The following is a 15,583-nucleotide window of genomic DNA, read 5'->3' on the forward strand; positions in this document are numbered from 1 at the left end:
ATACTGATTCACGTTGCTGATGAAGTGGCTGTTGGTACGAAATATCGCGAGTCTCCCCGTTCCGACATCGGGTGGATAATGGCAGAAAAAAAATATATAGGAGTGCGGATGAACACCCGAAGTGAGACAACTCTAGCGAATGCTCCGGCACAAACAGGGACTCTCCGATTTGCAGTCCAGCTGCCCAGGACTGACGTACGCAGCTGCGTATACGCCGACGCTCAGGAGTAGATCTATATAGCAATGCCTCGAAAAGACCTGGGCCGCCTGGACAAGAAATCGGAGACCGACATGAATTTAAAATTAAAAAGGCAAACATAAAATTAAAAAAAAAAAACTGACGCGAAGTTGTAACACTGGCGAGGTGATTAATATATATGGGAACGCACACATGCGTATATACTTCTTTCAATACTGTTAGTTTTCCTCACTGGATATATAAATTTCCCCCGTAATTTCGAGCCTCAATCATAGCCACTCCCATTACACTCTGCACGATGCGTGTTAGAAACTGCGGCATAGAAATCGCTGTTCTCGACTAACCTGGAAAAGCAGCAGCTCGCAATAACATCGACATGGCGACAGCCAAAAACAGCAGGCGGACCACGGATCCCATAGTTCCAGCTCTTCGTTCGGGCACGTTACGGCAACTGATTTGAGTGCGCATGCTACGGCTCGCGTTGTATGCTTATATGGGCTCAGGGGTGCATGCGCTGTTAACTCAACACCATATCTGCATTTTTTTTCTTTATTATTTTTTAGATGCGTTCGGACAAGGCGGTGTTTATCCAGTTTTACACGCGGCGTCATGGTAAACGTGAAATGTCATTTTTGTCAGTACCGCAAATGCAAAACAGTCGAGTGTATACGAGTTTAAATTAGGCTGCGCAAAATATTGCGTGGCAAAATGTATAGACGATTTCGCTCGCGCGATAACAGCAGCGATAGTGCGCTTCCAAGAAACTTCCGGTCACGGGCCTTATCAGTCTACTGTGCCGGATCACAAGCACACTCCTGCTAATCTATATCACCGCCACTGCCTTTCTTGCTCGCTATTGATCCTTTTCCCGGCGCTCCCGTGGGCGCTGCCATGTTTGATCACGTGGTGACGCGTCCATTGCTTGCCTCAGCTGCCGCCGTTGCCTCCGTGTTTACAATGCAATCGCGTGACGCCGGTGCGGCGCAGCAAACCTCCGTTTCGACGCATATCGTAGACGGTGACTGTGTGGACGACACAAAGCTTTGGCCACAGCTTTAGAGGACATGTAAGTGCTTTCATAGCTCATTACGCCGTGTCCAAACGGCGCGAGCAGCGTATACGGTGCTTGTACTAAAAGCGAGGCTAGAAATGTATTCCAAGCTGTCCAAACTTCCCGCTTATTAATTAAATCAGGATCACTGTTCTCGTTCTTTATTTGGAAAACATTTTGAAGCAGCGGCTTGTCATGTTTCTGACTAAGTAAAGTTCCTCGGTGAGGCTACTATCTGATTGTTTATTTTCAGCCTAATCGCGCTCGCGGGTGTGCTCTGCTGCGATAGATTTGTTCTTGCGGCGCACAAAACTTGGAGTGTATATGTTCGGTACTTTGTGGTAGCTTGTAGCAAATAAAGACGTATTATCGCTATTCCGTCGCTTACTCTGTCGCCGGTCACGAAACGTTCAGCTTCCAACATTCGTGTCTTGGTGTAGTCGCCGTCATGCACGCTTCAGCGCATTGATTCAAGTGTGCGCACATTCACTTACTATTGATACGTTGGCGATAGGATGCGGGTAGTTTGCGTGCGAGTAGGGGTAGATGTGTGTAAATAACGTGCGAGAAATTTACTATGCCAGTAAGTGGCGTTACTTCCTTTTGTAACGAGTGGTACTCACTCTTAAGTGCCGACGTTGCGGAGTGGAAGTCCTTTCTTTGGAGGTTAGCTATGCAGCGCTGGCGGATGAATTATCCTTTTTTTATCCTCAAGGAAAGCCGTGCATCGCGAAGGGCCGACAACAGAGGCAGTCCTTATGTAGCAGCGGTAACACAGGTTGATTCCATTCCTTAATATGCGAATCACTATTTTTCCAGCTAACTACCGCACACGTCTTCCCTTTATCGTTACACATTTTTCAGCATGAATTGGGCACAGTGCATGAGCGAACACCCACTTGCATTTCCGACAGCTGATCGAATGTAGCAGGGCAGAAACAGTAGTGGTTTCGTATTCGTGCGCATTCGCTTAGGCAACATATGGCGCGCCGCCGAAAGCGCCATCTCGTTCCTCTAGAGCAAACTGCTCCGCGAAAAGGGTCAATAGTTAGCGGACTACGTCATTGAGCCAAACCGAAAGCCGTCCAGGGCGCATGTTTGTAAACAGCGAAAAGGTCGACATCAGCGCTTATTTCTTCTTTCGTTTTTTTTTTTCGTTTTTTTTTACACCATGCAGATGCTACATGCGCAGGCGGAGGGCTGCGCTATAAAGGGCGTCCCAGCTAACTTTAGCCAAGGGTTGAAAATATGCCGAAGCACTCGAAGAGGACGCGACCAAATGTAATGGCGTTAGCCACTGTTTTTGTATTCTGCTTAATTGCACAATTAATTGGATTAGTTAACGAACTTCGCAAGTATTAATGTTGGGGCACAACTTCCAATGGGAATGTTGCAGAGCGTTCTATATATATGTGTGTATATAGGAAACTAACTTACGCCCGTGTGCTTACGTTGTAGTGCACGTTAAAAAAACCCAGGTGGTCAAAATTAATTCGGAGCCCTCCACTACGGCGTGCCTCATAATCAGAACTGGTTTTGGCACGTAAAACCCCATAAGTTTCTTTACCATGTTATCATGAACTGCCGCTATAGGGAAGCGTACCACTGGCGTAAATCTCACTGACCAACGCCTGCGTCGCGGCCCATGTCAAGTCCCCTTTTTTTTTCATATTCTGCGGGATTTCTTTAGAACGCAGAAAAAATAATTACTTAACAAGTAGGAAATTAGAAAAAAATGTTGCAGCTCGCAGTTCGCCCGAAATCCGGAGCATTGATTGCGATAGCAAATTGTTAGAAAGCTATACGAATTAAGTAAGGATAGTAAAGCTTTGTTGGCCGTATAAAATCGTAAACATTCGCTTACTAACTAAACTAACAAGCAGGGTGTCACCCACGCACAGGCAAACATGAATACATCTCTCGATGACTGCGGACACTCGCCGTCAAAACTCTGGCGTGAGGAAGCGCGGCAGCAGTAGCGAGCAAATTGACCTTCGTGCTGCCTCGCTTAAACGCGAACTCAGCGGCAAGAACACAGCACACACGAAGCCATCAACCCCTGCACGCTTAAACTCTGTATCCACCGCAGATCGCTTTCAAGATAGGGCCCGCGGGCTCAGCTGCGTCATACGCAGCCGCCGGGTTACGCAACCTCCCCCCCCCCCCCCCCCCCACCTCCACTTCTGCTGCCTTGCGCGCGATGGAAGACGGTGCGCTTCCAGCTCGCCTTCCCCCCTTACGCGCGTGAGATCGAGCCACCATCCTTCTCGGCTCACTCTCGGATGCTTTCACTCGCACCTACAGCACACGGCGCGTGGCCACGATGTTATCGCAGTTGGACTTTATACGGAACATCACGCTGACGTCGATGGCACAACTGCCGTTTAATTACTATCGCAATAAATATAATTACTATTATAATAGTGTACATTTAATTACTATCGCAATAAAATGCTGACTTAGGACTGGGTTTCCTAGAACGCTCTACAACTTTCTGATTTAAAGTTTCCTGCTGAGCACGAGGTCGCGGGATCGAAACCCGGCCGCGGCGGCCGCATTTCGATGGAGGCGAAATGCAAAAACGCCCGTGTGCTTGCGTTGTAGTGCACGTTAAAGAACCCCAGGTGGTCAAAATTGAACCGGAGCCCTCCACTACGGCGTGCCTTGTAATCAGAACTGGTTTTGTGCACGGAAAGCCCCAGAAAGACGAACATGATTTAAAGTTTCACGTTAAAGTTAATACTTGCAAGGCTGGCTAATTACTTGCCTAATTATGAAATTAGGTAGAATACAAAAAATTGTGTAACTTGCTTCGTACAATAGCCAGTAATATGCATTTGGTCGTGTCCTCCTAGAGTGCTTCGACGTATTTTTAAACCTTGGCCAAAGTTAGCAGGGACACCCGGTATAATATAAGACATACTGCAGCTAGAGGCGGAAATATGCAGACGCTCGTCTCTTCCTTCAGTATAGCCTTGTTCTATGTGCGTTGCATCATGTAAAAGCCGCGCAACATGTGAAAGTACGGTTACATAAATGCGATAAAGTGTAGTCGTATATATCTGAAGCTTGAAACACAAACGAGTGACCGATGGCGCCAAAGTATAATTGACACGCTTGATCTTTTCTCCCAAAATGAAACATATATAAGGAGCACGCACAAGATGTAGCGTGGTTCGATAGCGCGCAGCCTTGCTGTTATTTTTGGTCCCAAAAGTGCTCAAATCGCTTTGTGTGACTCAGTATGATTACTGGCAAGTATACGGCCTCAAGCATAAAAGCTCACGGACGGAACAGAAGCGCACCTGATAACGCAAGCGTCTCGCTGTTGTGACACTAAACACGCCCAGCTGTATGGTCTGTGCACTGCCCCCCTTTCTTTTCTCTCTTACAGCTATAAGTTGGGGCACTCGGGTGGTGCCACTCATAGAGTTTCCTACAAGAACTACCAGAGGGAAACCCGGCGCTGGTGTCTGTGGGAGTGGCAAATATGTCGATTCAACCAGCGTGCAAATGTTGGGATAGTGTACTAGAATAGTACTCTATAATGATGGATAGTTCATGGACTTGCCTGAAGTTCTTTTTTTTTTCCTGCCTTCAAACAACTTTATGAGTTTGCAAATTGACCATTTTCAACAATATATTGCGTTATAAAACAAATAATGATCAATGATTATAGCAAATAATGTTGCTTGGAATTCTAGACAGATAAAGCGTTATAACTAACGTCAAAAGAACGCCTGAAGCCAGAAGCATGAAGTTTGGGCAAACCCATGCACTACCCGTCATTACCATGATAGCTAAACGATAGCAGCACCATGTTTTCCTATATCTTAGTAGTATATATAGAAAGCTGTGTTGTATACCTTGAAAGAAAAGCGCAGGCTGGGACGCCAAGTTTAAATCTTCCCAGCGGCCTAATTTCCACTTCAACTTTTCCGCGAGGTGGGGTTGGGATGGGGGAATCTTCCGAGAAGGGCTCCTCCTTTCTTCCATGTAGGGCAGTCAACTGGACGTCTGCCTGGTTAACCCCCTTGCCCGTGACATCGCGTGTATTGCGTCAACGAGTCACCACGAATAGTTTATTGTTTAATACATAAAACTTCGTTTAATTCCTATTAAAGCTTTGCAGCCAAACGACGACTATGCCTCTCGCTGCCTTTTCGTACAGGAACGAAAATAGAGAGAGAGAGATGTGTCACGCCAGGCACCACGTCCATAACGCTACTTAGCAACGTCATCGCTGCCATTTGCTTTGAGCAACGCTTTGAGTAACTTCGGCTTTCCAATTTCACTTTCTGCGACGTCCCATTTTTATTTCTGACAACCGCCGAACGCGTCTGAAAACGTTTCAAAGGAGCAACATGCCAAGAATTCCTCATTTTGCGTTTTCCTGAGGCCGTCTCAAAAGAAAAAGAAGCAGTCACCCGCTGTGTGCACGCGATGCATTGTGCACGCGCGACAGCGCACGTAAAGCAAACAAAAAAGAAAATCGAGCGCGAGCACGGACCGCAAATCGAACGTTGCTGTCGAAGGACGAAATGGCCAACGCGTCGTGCTGGTGTCTTCTTCTGCTGGCGGGCGCGCTATGCGTCCTGGTCGTCGACGTCCAGGGCCAGGTCCACTACCGCTACGTCACGTGCGGCTCCCTGGTCAAGCTGCTGAACCGTCGCTGGGACGTGCGGCTGCATTCGCACGAGGTCCGCTACTCGGGCGGCAGCGGCCAGCAGTCGGTCACGGCCACCGAAAAGCCGGACGACATCAACAGCCACTGGGTGGTCAAGGGCCAGTCGGACACGAGCTGCTCGCGCGGTGAGCCCGTCAAGTGCGGCGAAATCGTGCGACTCGAGCACCTGAAGACGCGGAGGAACCTGCACAGCCACCACTTCCCGTCGCCGCTAACCAGCAAGCAGGAGATAAGCGCGCACGGCGAGAACGGCCAGGGTAACTCGGGAGACTTCTGGAGGGTCGTCTGCAAGACGGGCTACTGGGAACGCGACGGCGACGTCAGGCTCAAGCACGCGGACACCGAGGCCTGGCTCTCGGTTTCGGGCAAGTCCTACGGCCAGCAGTTGGGCGGCCAGCTGGAGGTGTGCGGAGAGCTGGCGCCCTACGACGAGTCGTGCGTCTGGAGGACGGCCGAGGGAGTCTTCATGAAGCCGAGCGAAGGACGCTTGCACATCGTCAAGCACACGGAACTCTGACGAGCCTCGCACCACGGCTGCCGCCCCGGTGGTATTCTTGCGGGAAAGCAGGACCAGCATTAAAGCTGCTTTTGTGTAAAAAACTATATACCGTTTGTTTATTAGTGCTGCGCGCACTGAACGCACTTGCCGGATGCACCCAGTTGACAAGAAATTGAGCGCTCTTGATTATAGTATTTTAGCGAGAGATAGGCGAACGCATATATGTGGGTGTCTCTCTTGATGTCTCTATTAAGGGTTTGCGAATATAGTAAGCTTGAAATACGAATTGAATAGTTTTGATATTCGATTCGTATTCGATTCGCGAATTCATTATTTGTAGTTGTCGAATATTCGTTTTTGTTGAAATATAAACGGACAAAGCCTATTGGTGACTACAGCGAGTAAGCCACATGTGTGTGGTGACTTCTAAATTATACTCTTGCAGGGGAGCCGCAGTTGGTGCGCAGAGGCCTCAATTGGCGAGTAATTGCATGCAGTATCTATTTCTAGCTATTCAATTAGGATACCTCGCCTTATGGAAGCGTACGAATGTTTTTCTCGATTTAGACAAGACAATTTATTAGTTAGACAATCCTAAACATTTTTTTTTTGCATTCTGTTAAAGCGACGTGTGGTGATGTAGTGCCACACTTTGCTCCTTCAGAATCTGGTGCACGCGCCATTTGTGTTTTTCATTGCTTAGTCGCGGACTTTGTCGTGGTGTGCAGATACAGTCACCGTACAGTCGTTTCTCATTTGCAAGTTTCCCGCATTATTGTAAGTCTAGTTGTGAACGCCGTTACATGTGTATCGAATCATGTAAATAAGTCTTTGTTGGGGGAGAGGAAGGTGGGGGAAGGGGGCTTGCGGCTTGTCCTCCCACTCAAAAACCCCTCCCTTCGCAATAGTGGGAGAGGGAAGAGTGGGCTTTCAGAAGTAGAAAGGAGGAAACGTTAGTCGGAGGAGCGTGTCTCTGTCCTCCTATTTCTCGCTTGAGTAAGAAAAAGGGAAAAGGGCAGAGAAAAAAGAAAGAGAAGAATGGCATAGGGTGAATTGTAGTGCAATAATTTCTCTCGTTTGTTTTTTTCAGTCGCGAACGCGGTATAAATGTAAAGCATCTATTTGCCCCGCGTCGTAGGCTTTAAGTCAGGGCGTGTGACAGGACAAAGGCAGACAGGCATCCGGAGCGGTTCGAAACTACTATCACTCTGCAGCTAGAGACTTCGTAACCCACGGGGAGGTGCGGTAGCCCTTCACAACGACTGAATAATTTTTTAAACTTATGATTTCTTTTTTTTTATTCTCATTATTTATTAAGGTGAGCTGCGAAGCACAGCACGGCTAAGGATTCCCTGGCGTTAAGCTTTCGTTCTCAGCCCGCTCCCCTATTTTCGACGCAGCCGACGCGGCAGCTGTGCCTACAAATTCCTCATGCCATGTCACGCCGACTGCAGCGCAAGTCTTTCCAGTGGTGGAGCTCGCCCCCAATTCAACACCAGGCCGTCCAGAAGGCCCAACCGGTGGCTGGCGAGCTCCGTCTCCCAGTCCCCACATGGGCGGAGCCACCGGGCCGGCCCCCGTAAGGGGTGCCCAGGCCCCCTCAGGACCTTTATTAATAAAGTCAATTCTCTCTCTCTCGCCCCCAATTGTTACGCCTCTCATTAACTCTATCGCCCGCGAAACAAAGGGAATCACGGTAGTGGGCTTCTCCCCACACAACCTCACGTTGTGGGAAAGCCAGCTCTGACGAACACTTTGCGGCTACTTAATCAACGCGGATTGATGTACCTGTACTTGCAATTTCTTGCGTTAAATGAATGTCTCTTGTAAGTGAAGCATCACTCTTGTAATTCATTTTCTCTCTCGGTGCTTAAATAAATTCGGCTTGACTTGACCCCTCTAAATTCTCGAAAAAAAAAAAAAAAGAACGTTGAGAAGCATCAGATCGCCATGCATATTTATTTCTAGGAATCATTTTTTTACTTCGGTACCGATGACACTGAAGTGAAGCAGGTAATCCTTTAGGACGCGGCTTTCCGCTTTTTACAGTAGAGGGTCGGAAGACGCGCTTTCTGGAATGCTGCAAGCAACTGGAATTCGCCGCGGTAGCTTGGTGGCTATGGCGTTACGCAGCTAAGCTCGAGGTCGCGGGTACGATCCCGGCTGCGGCGGCCGCATTTCGGTGCGGGCGAGATCCAACAACGCTTGGGTAGGGAAACACAGGTTGTTAAAGCTAATCCGGAGTCCTCCACTACGGCGTGCCTCACAATGAAATAGTGGTTTTGGCAAGTAATACCTCTGAATTTAATTGTTATTTTTCGAGCAACTGCAGGAAGCAGGTACCTTTCTTGTCCTTTTGAGGAGGTGTCCACAACAACAGTCCAGATGAAACTGTGGCAGTGACCAGGTAGCTATCCTTGCAAAGGCAAATATTCCTGATAATATAGCTCTTTACATGCTGTATGTACAAAGGCAACGAAAGGCCAAGCGACATACCGACAAATCGACCACAACAAAAATAGAGTCGTGTTTGCGATTCCACGTTTCTTATATATCTAAGCTACAACGTGACTTCGTTCATGTCGTCAATGTCAAAGTACAACGTGACTTGGTCCATCGATCCATGTCGTAGCACTTTCGTTGTCTCTGTAGGACAACAGCGCGCACCTGCTCGTATGCGCACGTGTGTGTGCATGTATACTGTATAGAGTTGGCGAAGGGGCTGTGCCTGCCATTGTACTGTCCATCGGTCAGAATGTTTGCATAAACAATCATTCCGAACTTCGAAGACTGGGATCGCTGGTAGTAGACAATACTCGCAATCGTAGACTTACCAGAGTCGAACGACGTATGTATTCCGCTTCCACAGCTGGAGAAGCTTCTAGATAGCTTAGCTGGCACCTTGCGCTTCTTTAAACTGTACCGAACATCAACTGAGCGCCTTAGGTACCAGTCAATACGACGGAAAACCGTCACCTCATTATCTTTCAACCGCGAGTGAAAGAATCTTCCATACCGTCTGGGGCGGCCATTTCCCCTGACTTGTGGACATTTGCATTTCCGGGCGTGTCCTCGCGAATCCTTTCCAACAACAAATTAATGCGCCCTGTATGAACGGAGTTGCTAGTAATTAATTGCCGTCTCTGGCACGCGATTTCGCCACTCTTTTGCAGTAATGGTTCAAATGACGCAAGTCAGCTTCTCTGCATAAGTACTTTTACTGCGGAGAAGCCAGCTTCGACGAAGGCATTTTATGGAGCCACATACTGTTGGCGTTAAAATCCCTGCCCAATACTTGCCTGCATCGCGTAAAACAGTATAACACTGTATAGGATGCATAAGTTAATGCGTAACTGTGCTTGCCCAAGCTGCGGAAATATTTATACATATAGCTATCTCAGCTCCAGCTTCCCGTAAACTTTTGACGTCAATAGCATGGGCGGACTCTTGCGAATTCGCTTAGATATTCAACCGCGATCACCTGCAACATAAACAAAGGACCAACAATTTCGAAAGCGGAGGCGACTACCCCCGAATTTGAACAGACAGACAGTCGTGCTAGACTGGATGTATAGTGTTTTGCCGTCAACGCGAAAACCTCACGGTCAAATGCATTGGTTGCGCGCGTCACTTGTCTCGATGCCTAGTGTTCCTGCCGCAACTACATAAAAGGCGCGCACATGTCCCACATCATCTTCACGGGAACGATTTCCTAAGAGAAAAAAGAAGGAAACAGAAGGGTTAGAAGCGCCGAATACTTTGGAGCAAAAATTAAAGCCGCGGTAAAAGCCTGCCTGCGCGTAACTCTAAAGCTGGGGCCCTAATATTTCACCTTTCATCATGGGGTTGAATGGTTGCCAGCTGGACAGCTAATATATCCAGTCTTGATCAAAATAAGCACTTCCCTTATTGCAGTTGAGCAAGTGGCTAATGATAAGCGCAGCTTGGCTGGAACAGCTTAACGTGACTCAGGCCCTCTTGTCTTTAAACACATCAATCATACCGCATGTCTTCAAAGGCGCTGAGACACCTCACACCTCCTCCTCTTCGCGAGCACGTATACAAATCCATCATTCGTTCGGCGAAGTGCGATATCCCACACGTGCTCGGGCCAGCTGAAGTTCAGTAAAATGCGGTAGATGGGAAAGAAAGCGGATAGCAGGCGCCACCTTACGCCGGTGTGACAAACTACAGCAGAAAAGACGAGAAAAAGTTTTGTGGCGTTGGCGGCACCTGGCGAACGTCGGAGCAACCGCAAACATGCGGCAGCGCTGGCGCTAGGCCCGTCGTACTATGCTGCCTACCTGACATGACGTTTTACATATCCGTGTGTGGGCTTGTTAGTGCACTCTGCGACCTGCAATGGCTGGTTCCAACGTTCCGGAAGGGTGATAACGTGCTTGTGATTCTTGAAAAACCCACGTGCTTCAGGGCTGCCCGACACTGCGGCTGTATGAACCAACTCGCGGCTCCGGCAGCGATGCGGTATCGTTGCTAAAATGTCAGCGAAGGAAGCCCTTGAAGCCCTATGGAGTGCCTACCAAATCAAGGTAGCAATGTTTACCATTCCGCTACTCACCTAAAATACCTGAGGGAAAAGTTTAAGCACATTGGACTGAACACAAGTGATCGTGTGTGACTTTAGTTAGTCGTTTAGAGTTGTTCCGAAACCAATCGCATTTGATACACCTTTCCTAGCTACTACACCTGTTCTGTTTTGTTTTCGTGACTCTTGCACACCGGAATGTTACACTTCCCCTAGGCAACTTGCGCAATCTGGAAGTACTCATTTAATAAAAGAGGAATGTGTCACACCAGAGAGAACTAATCCAAAGAACCCATTAGACTGGCATATCGCAGGTTGATGGTAATTAGAATCGTTCTTGAAGTGGGTGGGTGCCTGCGACAGTTTGAGTGCGGATATTTTAACCGGCTGTGGAGATTGCATGTGCCGAGATCGACGCACCTTGTTGCAACGGTGGGGATTGCCGCCTAAAGCCAGTTGCGTGCGCGTGATAAATTTTCTCTGCATCAGCTGTTTGAGGGGCTCACTGCTGCTCTCACATGACATCTGTGTATTCTGCAGCGGAATTCCACCACACTCTCGGAGTACATGGTGGAGTTTCGCCGTCAGTACGGCGACTGCTTGAAGACGGATTTCCCAGCTAACCCAAGCAGGTAACTACACAATTCTCCCAGAACAATTGGCTGACCAAGGATGTTAATTTAGGGCGCCTGTTTATTTATGAGAAAGCTCCGTAACTGAAAATTAAGTAAATAAATAAATAAATAAATAAATAAATAAATAAATAAATAAATAAATAAATAAATAAATAAATAATACGTTGTCCGGTACAAAATTTGAAACTTGCATTTCACTTTGACTTATATAGCTGCAGCTGTCTCTTTATAGCTTCCTCGTACATTAGTTTATGTATGTACCTGCATTAACAGTCCAAACGAGAATGCCCTTTTGTTTTCTTTATCAGGAGCACTTAGAATGATATCTTAGCCAACACATGTGTGCTGTGGATTGCAAAGTGAGCTGATAACAGGACATGGTAGGAACTGCACAGGTGCGATTGCAACTTCAATTTTTTTAATGAACAAACCGTTAAAGTGACATTCAGGTCGTAAAAGAAGTTCCTGTTCTTATGCTTATAGACACTAGAAGGTTTTCATCTTAGTTTTTTGTGCTCTTACGTTAGATTGGAGGCTTGAGATGGCCTAATTCTCAGTTTTACTTTTTTTATTGCACATTTCATCTCTACTGGCCTGCAGTGTGCTTATCGGTATTAGTGTCGATATTTGTACCAAGGAATAGTCTCTTCATTGCCTCCCTATAAAACAAGATGAAATGCTTTACATTATTACAAGTTACCAGGACACTTCCTTACTCCATGTAGATGACACTCCATGAAGATTGTATAATGTTGTGGTATTGATCCATGGCCAAAAGCAGCAGCATTCTGATCAGAGTGAATGGCAAGAACACTTGTGAATGGTGATTTGTGGGCACATTAAAGAACCCCAGGCAGTCAAGATTAGTGCCAAAGCTCATCATTATGGTGTCTCTCATATCCCATTTGTTGCTATTGACTGTGAAAGTCCATCAGTAACTTGTTCAACGCAAGATTTCTGAAATTTCAGCAGCATTTCAGACCAGACTTTTGCACATTACAGAATAAAAGTAACCAATTACAATTACTTCTTTAAAAGATCTAATTGATTACAGTTACCAATTACAGCCCCGTGAAAGTAACTATAAGCAATTACTAAATAATAATCGATTGCCTTAATGTATTGCACCCTACTTTTATTGACATTGCACAAATGCAATAAATAGAACGAGTTGGGCTGGCTCTTTCAATGCGTCCTCTGCGGCCCTTCACACATTCTTTTTCTCTAAAGATTGCTTTTCAAAATATGTAATCTACGAACACCTTGCTCACAAGATAGGATCTGCTAATACACGAGCATGGTTATTTAATACGGGGTGTATCGATTCTCCGAGCTGTATTGCATTCGACAGGACAGGAGACAATGAACACTTTCTGCGGTCTTGCGCAAAGTACCGACATGAAAAGGACGCTTTGCTTGAGAAGTTGCAAAAGAATGACCTTCCACATGTGTGCCTATGACACCTTGTGTTCCCAGAAGGGTCATTTACAGCCCGCAAGGAAGCTTCAAGTCTTTTTGCATTCCTGAGAGACTGGCCTGATTGATGGGGCAACATACTGCAGTATTGTTGAAAGAGACCCTATTTGCTACAGCTCACCACCACCACCACTACAAGATTATGGTTACTCAGCGCCACGATTCTCATGATCTGAGTCCTCTATGAGGCGCAGTGCTCAATTGTTGCTATGGCCAGGGGGACACGTTTCCGAAAGGGCCAGTGAAAAACTGAAAAATAATCCATAGGTTATTTCCTGGCATCAGTGTCCGAAGAGGCTGTCACTATCCAGCCATAGAAACGTCGTTTCAATTTGTCGCCCAACATCTTGTGGATCTCCTCCTGGCACTTTTCAATCGTTAGCCATTTAATTGCAACAGGCGCCAGCAAACATTCACATTCTTGAAAAGGTCTCCAAATCTGTAAGGTAATTTAATATAAAGCTGGATAATATTTAACCCCAAAAGTACTATTTGGGTGTTATCATTGAAAAAATAGAGGTATCTGGGTCACATATATATCAAACATATAGAAAATAAGCGTTTAATGGCCAAAAACTTGTCTGTATCAGCAAAGTCGTAGACTGCACTAAGCGAAGAAGACTTGAGCAACAGCTCTTATCGCCTATGAAGGCTGTTTAAAAGCGTTTCCAGGAGATAGGGAGATCAATTTTATTGGAAGAGATAAGCTCTGAGGTCGGACTTCAAGGAGAGGTGTGCAAATATGAAAGCTTGCCACATTCAAGATAGAGGCGTAGCTGCAGGACGCTAATGGTGGGAAGTAGGTAACCCGTGTACATGTTTTGATCACTTTAAACACTGTATTACTCCCGAAAAATTTAACTGCTCAAAGCTGGAAACTGTAACTTGTTACCAATAAGCGTAATTGGATTACAGTGAACATTACCGAGTAAATAAAGTAATTATTAAATTACCATATTACCAACAACTGTAATTGATTCATCATCATCATCCTCAGCCTGTATTTATGTCCACTGCAGGACGAAGGCCTCTCTCTGCGATCTCCAATTACCTCGGTTTTGTACTAGCTGATTCCAACTTGCACCTGCAAATTTCCTAACTTCATCACCCCACCTAGTTTTCTGCTGTCCTCGACTTCGCTTCCCTTCTCTTGGTATCCATTCTGTAACTCTAATGGTCCACCGGTTATCCATCCTATGCATTACATGGCCTTCCCAGCTCCACTTTTTTCTCTTAATGTCATTTAGAATATTGGCTATCCCCGTTTGCTCTCTGATTCACACCGCTCTCTTCCGGTCTCCTAACGTTAGGCCTAACATTTTTCGTTCCATCGCTCTGTGCGGTCCTTAACTAGTTCTTGAGCTTATTTGTTAATCTCCAATCAATTACAAGCAGTTAATTGCATGTAATTTGTGATGTACAAGTCTGATTCAGACTCTAGATTGTGTGTATGTTCACAATGTTCTTTCTCACCACATTTTGTGTACTTATTGCTAACAGTTAGCTGACAGCCTTGAGTCTTGGGGAATCCATAGCCTTTTAACAGACATAAGTGCTTATTTTTGGTAGTATGCTGCTTTATGATTTGTCATGGGCAAATTGACTTGCATAAAGTCAAACTTCTGGAAAACACAGTTACCAGGAGTCCGAACTGTAAGTTAATTAAGGTAATGTCTAAGAGAGTCTAGCTGAGCATCATTGAGTTAATACATAAGAATCTAAACACACAAAAACAAAACACTTTCATACAAAGTACGGGAGTGAGTGACTGGCCATCGCTTAGTTCTTTGATGCACCGTGAAAGGGGGCCTCCTCCCTCCCAAACGCTCACCTAAAATCATCCGCACATGACTGAGTCAGCTATACCATTTCATATTGGGGGCCACTGACATGCACAGAAGCCTGAATGTCAAATGTGCTCTTGTTTTGACTCTGTGTACTTTACAAATGCGTTCACATCAGCCTTTTTTATTGGCTATGTAACTATGGGCAAGAGAAGCCAATAAGCTATAAATAACTAACAGCCCTGTTTGAATTAAACAGCTTTAAAACACATTTAAATCAAAGTGGGTTAAGCAGAGCTTCTACGTTTGTTTTAATTAACTGGAATTATAGATAATCTGATTGTGAATGGTTGTGAGTTACATTTATATCTGTGTAATCTGCGACTAACCTCAAGTATTGTGTTACTATACTACTTATCATTTTGATTTCTTGAAGGTCTGTTGCGAGCCCTCATCTGATAGACCTTCCTGAAGGATTCCTTCAGGTGGTGGAGTTGTACCTGAGGGAGTGTAGCGATGAATGCAACACAGGTGTTACTGTCGAAACGGTGCAAAAGGCCAGTGTGGCTGTTCAAGTGCTCAGCATACTGTCACGGTAAGCAGCATTCATGTTTTACATTGCTTGCAGGCAGTGTCATACTACGTTACTCAGATAAAACTGTTAGTGCCCAGTATTCAGAATGGTACTTGGGAATTAATTTGTAGG

The 15,583-nt window shown here is 46.1% G+C and overlaps 2 protein-coding genes across 5 annotated transcripts in view; both read left to right on the plus strand.

The window, feature by feature from the left end:
- Window positions 1-5,733: 5,733 nt before the first annotated feature.
- On the plus strand, window positions 5,734-6,517 carry LOC119441214 (stromal cell-derived factor 2). The gene has a single exon (XM_037705864.2). It carries the CDS (start codon window positions 5,792-5,794, stop codon window positions 6,452-6,454), a length of 663 nt encoding a protein of 220 aa, XP_037561792.1. The 5' UTR covers window positions 5,734-5,791; the 3' UTR covers window positions 6,455-6,517.
- A 4,203-nt stretch (window positions 6,518-10,720) lies between these two features.
- The window catches only part of LOC119442522 (neurobeachin-like protein 1), a 104,581-nt gene continuing 99,718 nt past the window's right edge, over window positions 10,721-15,583 (plus strand). For 3 of the 4 annotated variants that reach the window (XM_037707430.2, XM_037707431.2, XM_037707432.2), the window contains exons 1-3: window positions 10,722-10,986; window positions 11,523-11,614; window positions 15,314-15,472. In XM_037707430.2, coding sequence (XP_037563358.1) covers window positions 10,936-10,986; window positions 11,523-11,614; window positions 15,314-15,472 — 302 coding nt within the window. In that variant the 5' untranslated portion in view covers window positions 10,722-10,935. Of the gene's footprint in view, window positions 10,987-11,522; window positions 11,615-15,313; window positions 15,473-15,583 lie in introns of all 4 variants that reach the window. The other variant, XM_049662217.1, reaches the window with a different exon arrangement.

This window comes from Dermacentor silvarum, chromosome 2 (assembly GCF_013339745.2).
Source record: "Dermacentor silvarum isolate Dsil-2018 chromosome 2, BIME_Dsil_1.4, whole genome shotgun sequence".
In the NCBI taxonomy this organism is placed as follows: Eukaryota; Metazoa; Arthropoda; class Arachnida; order Ixodida; family Ixodidae; genus Dermacentor; species Dermacentor silvarum.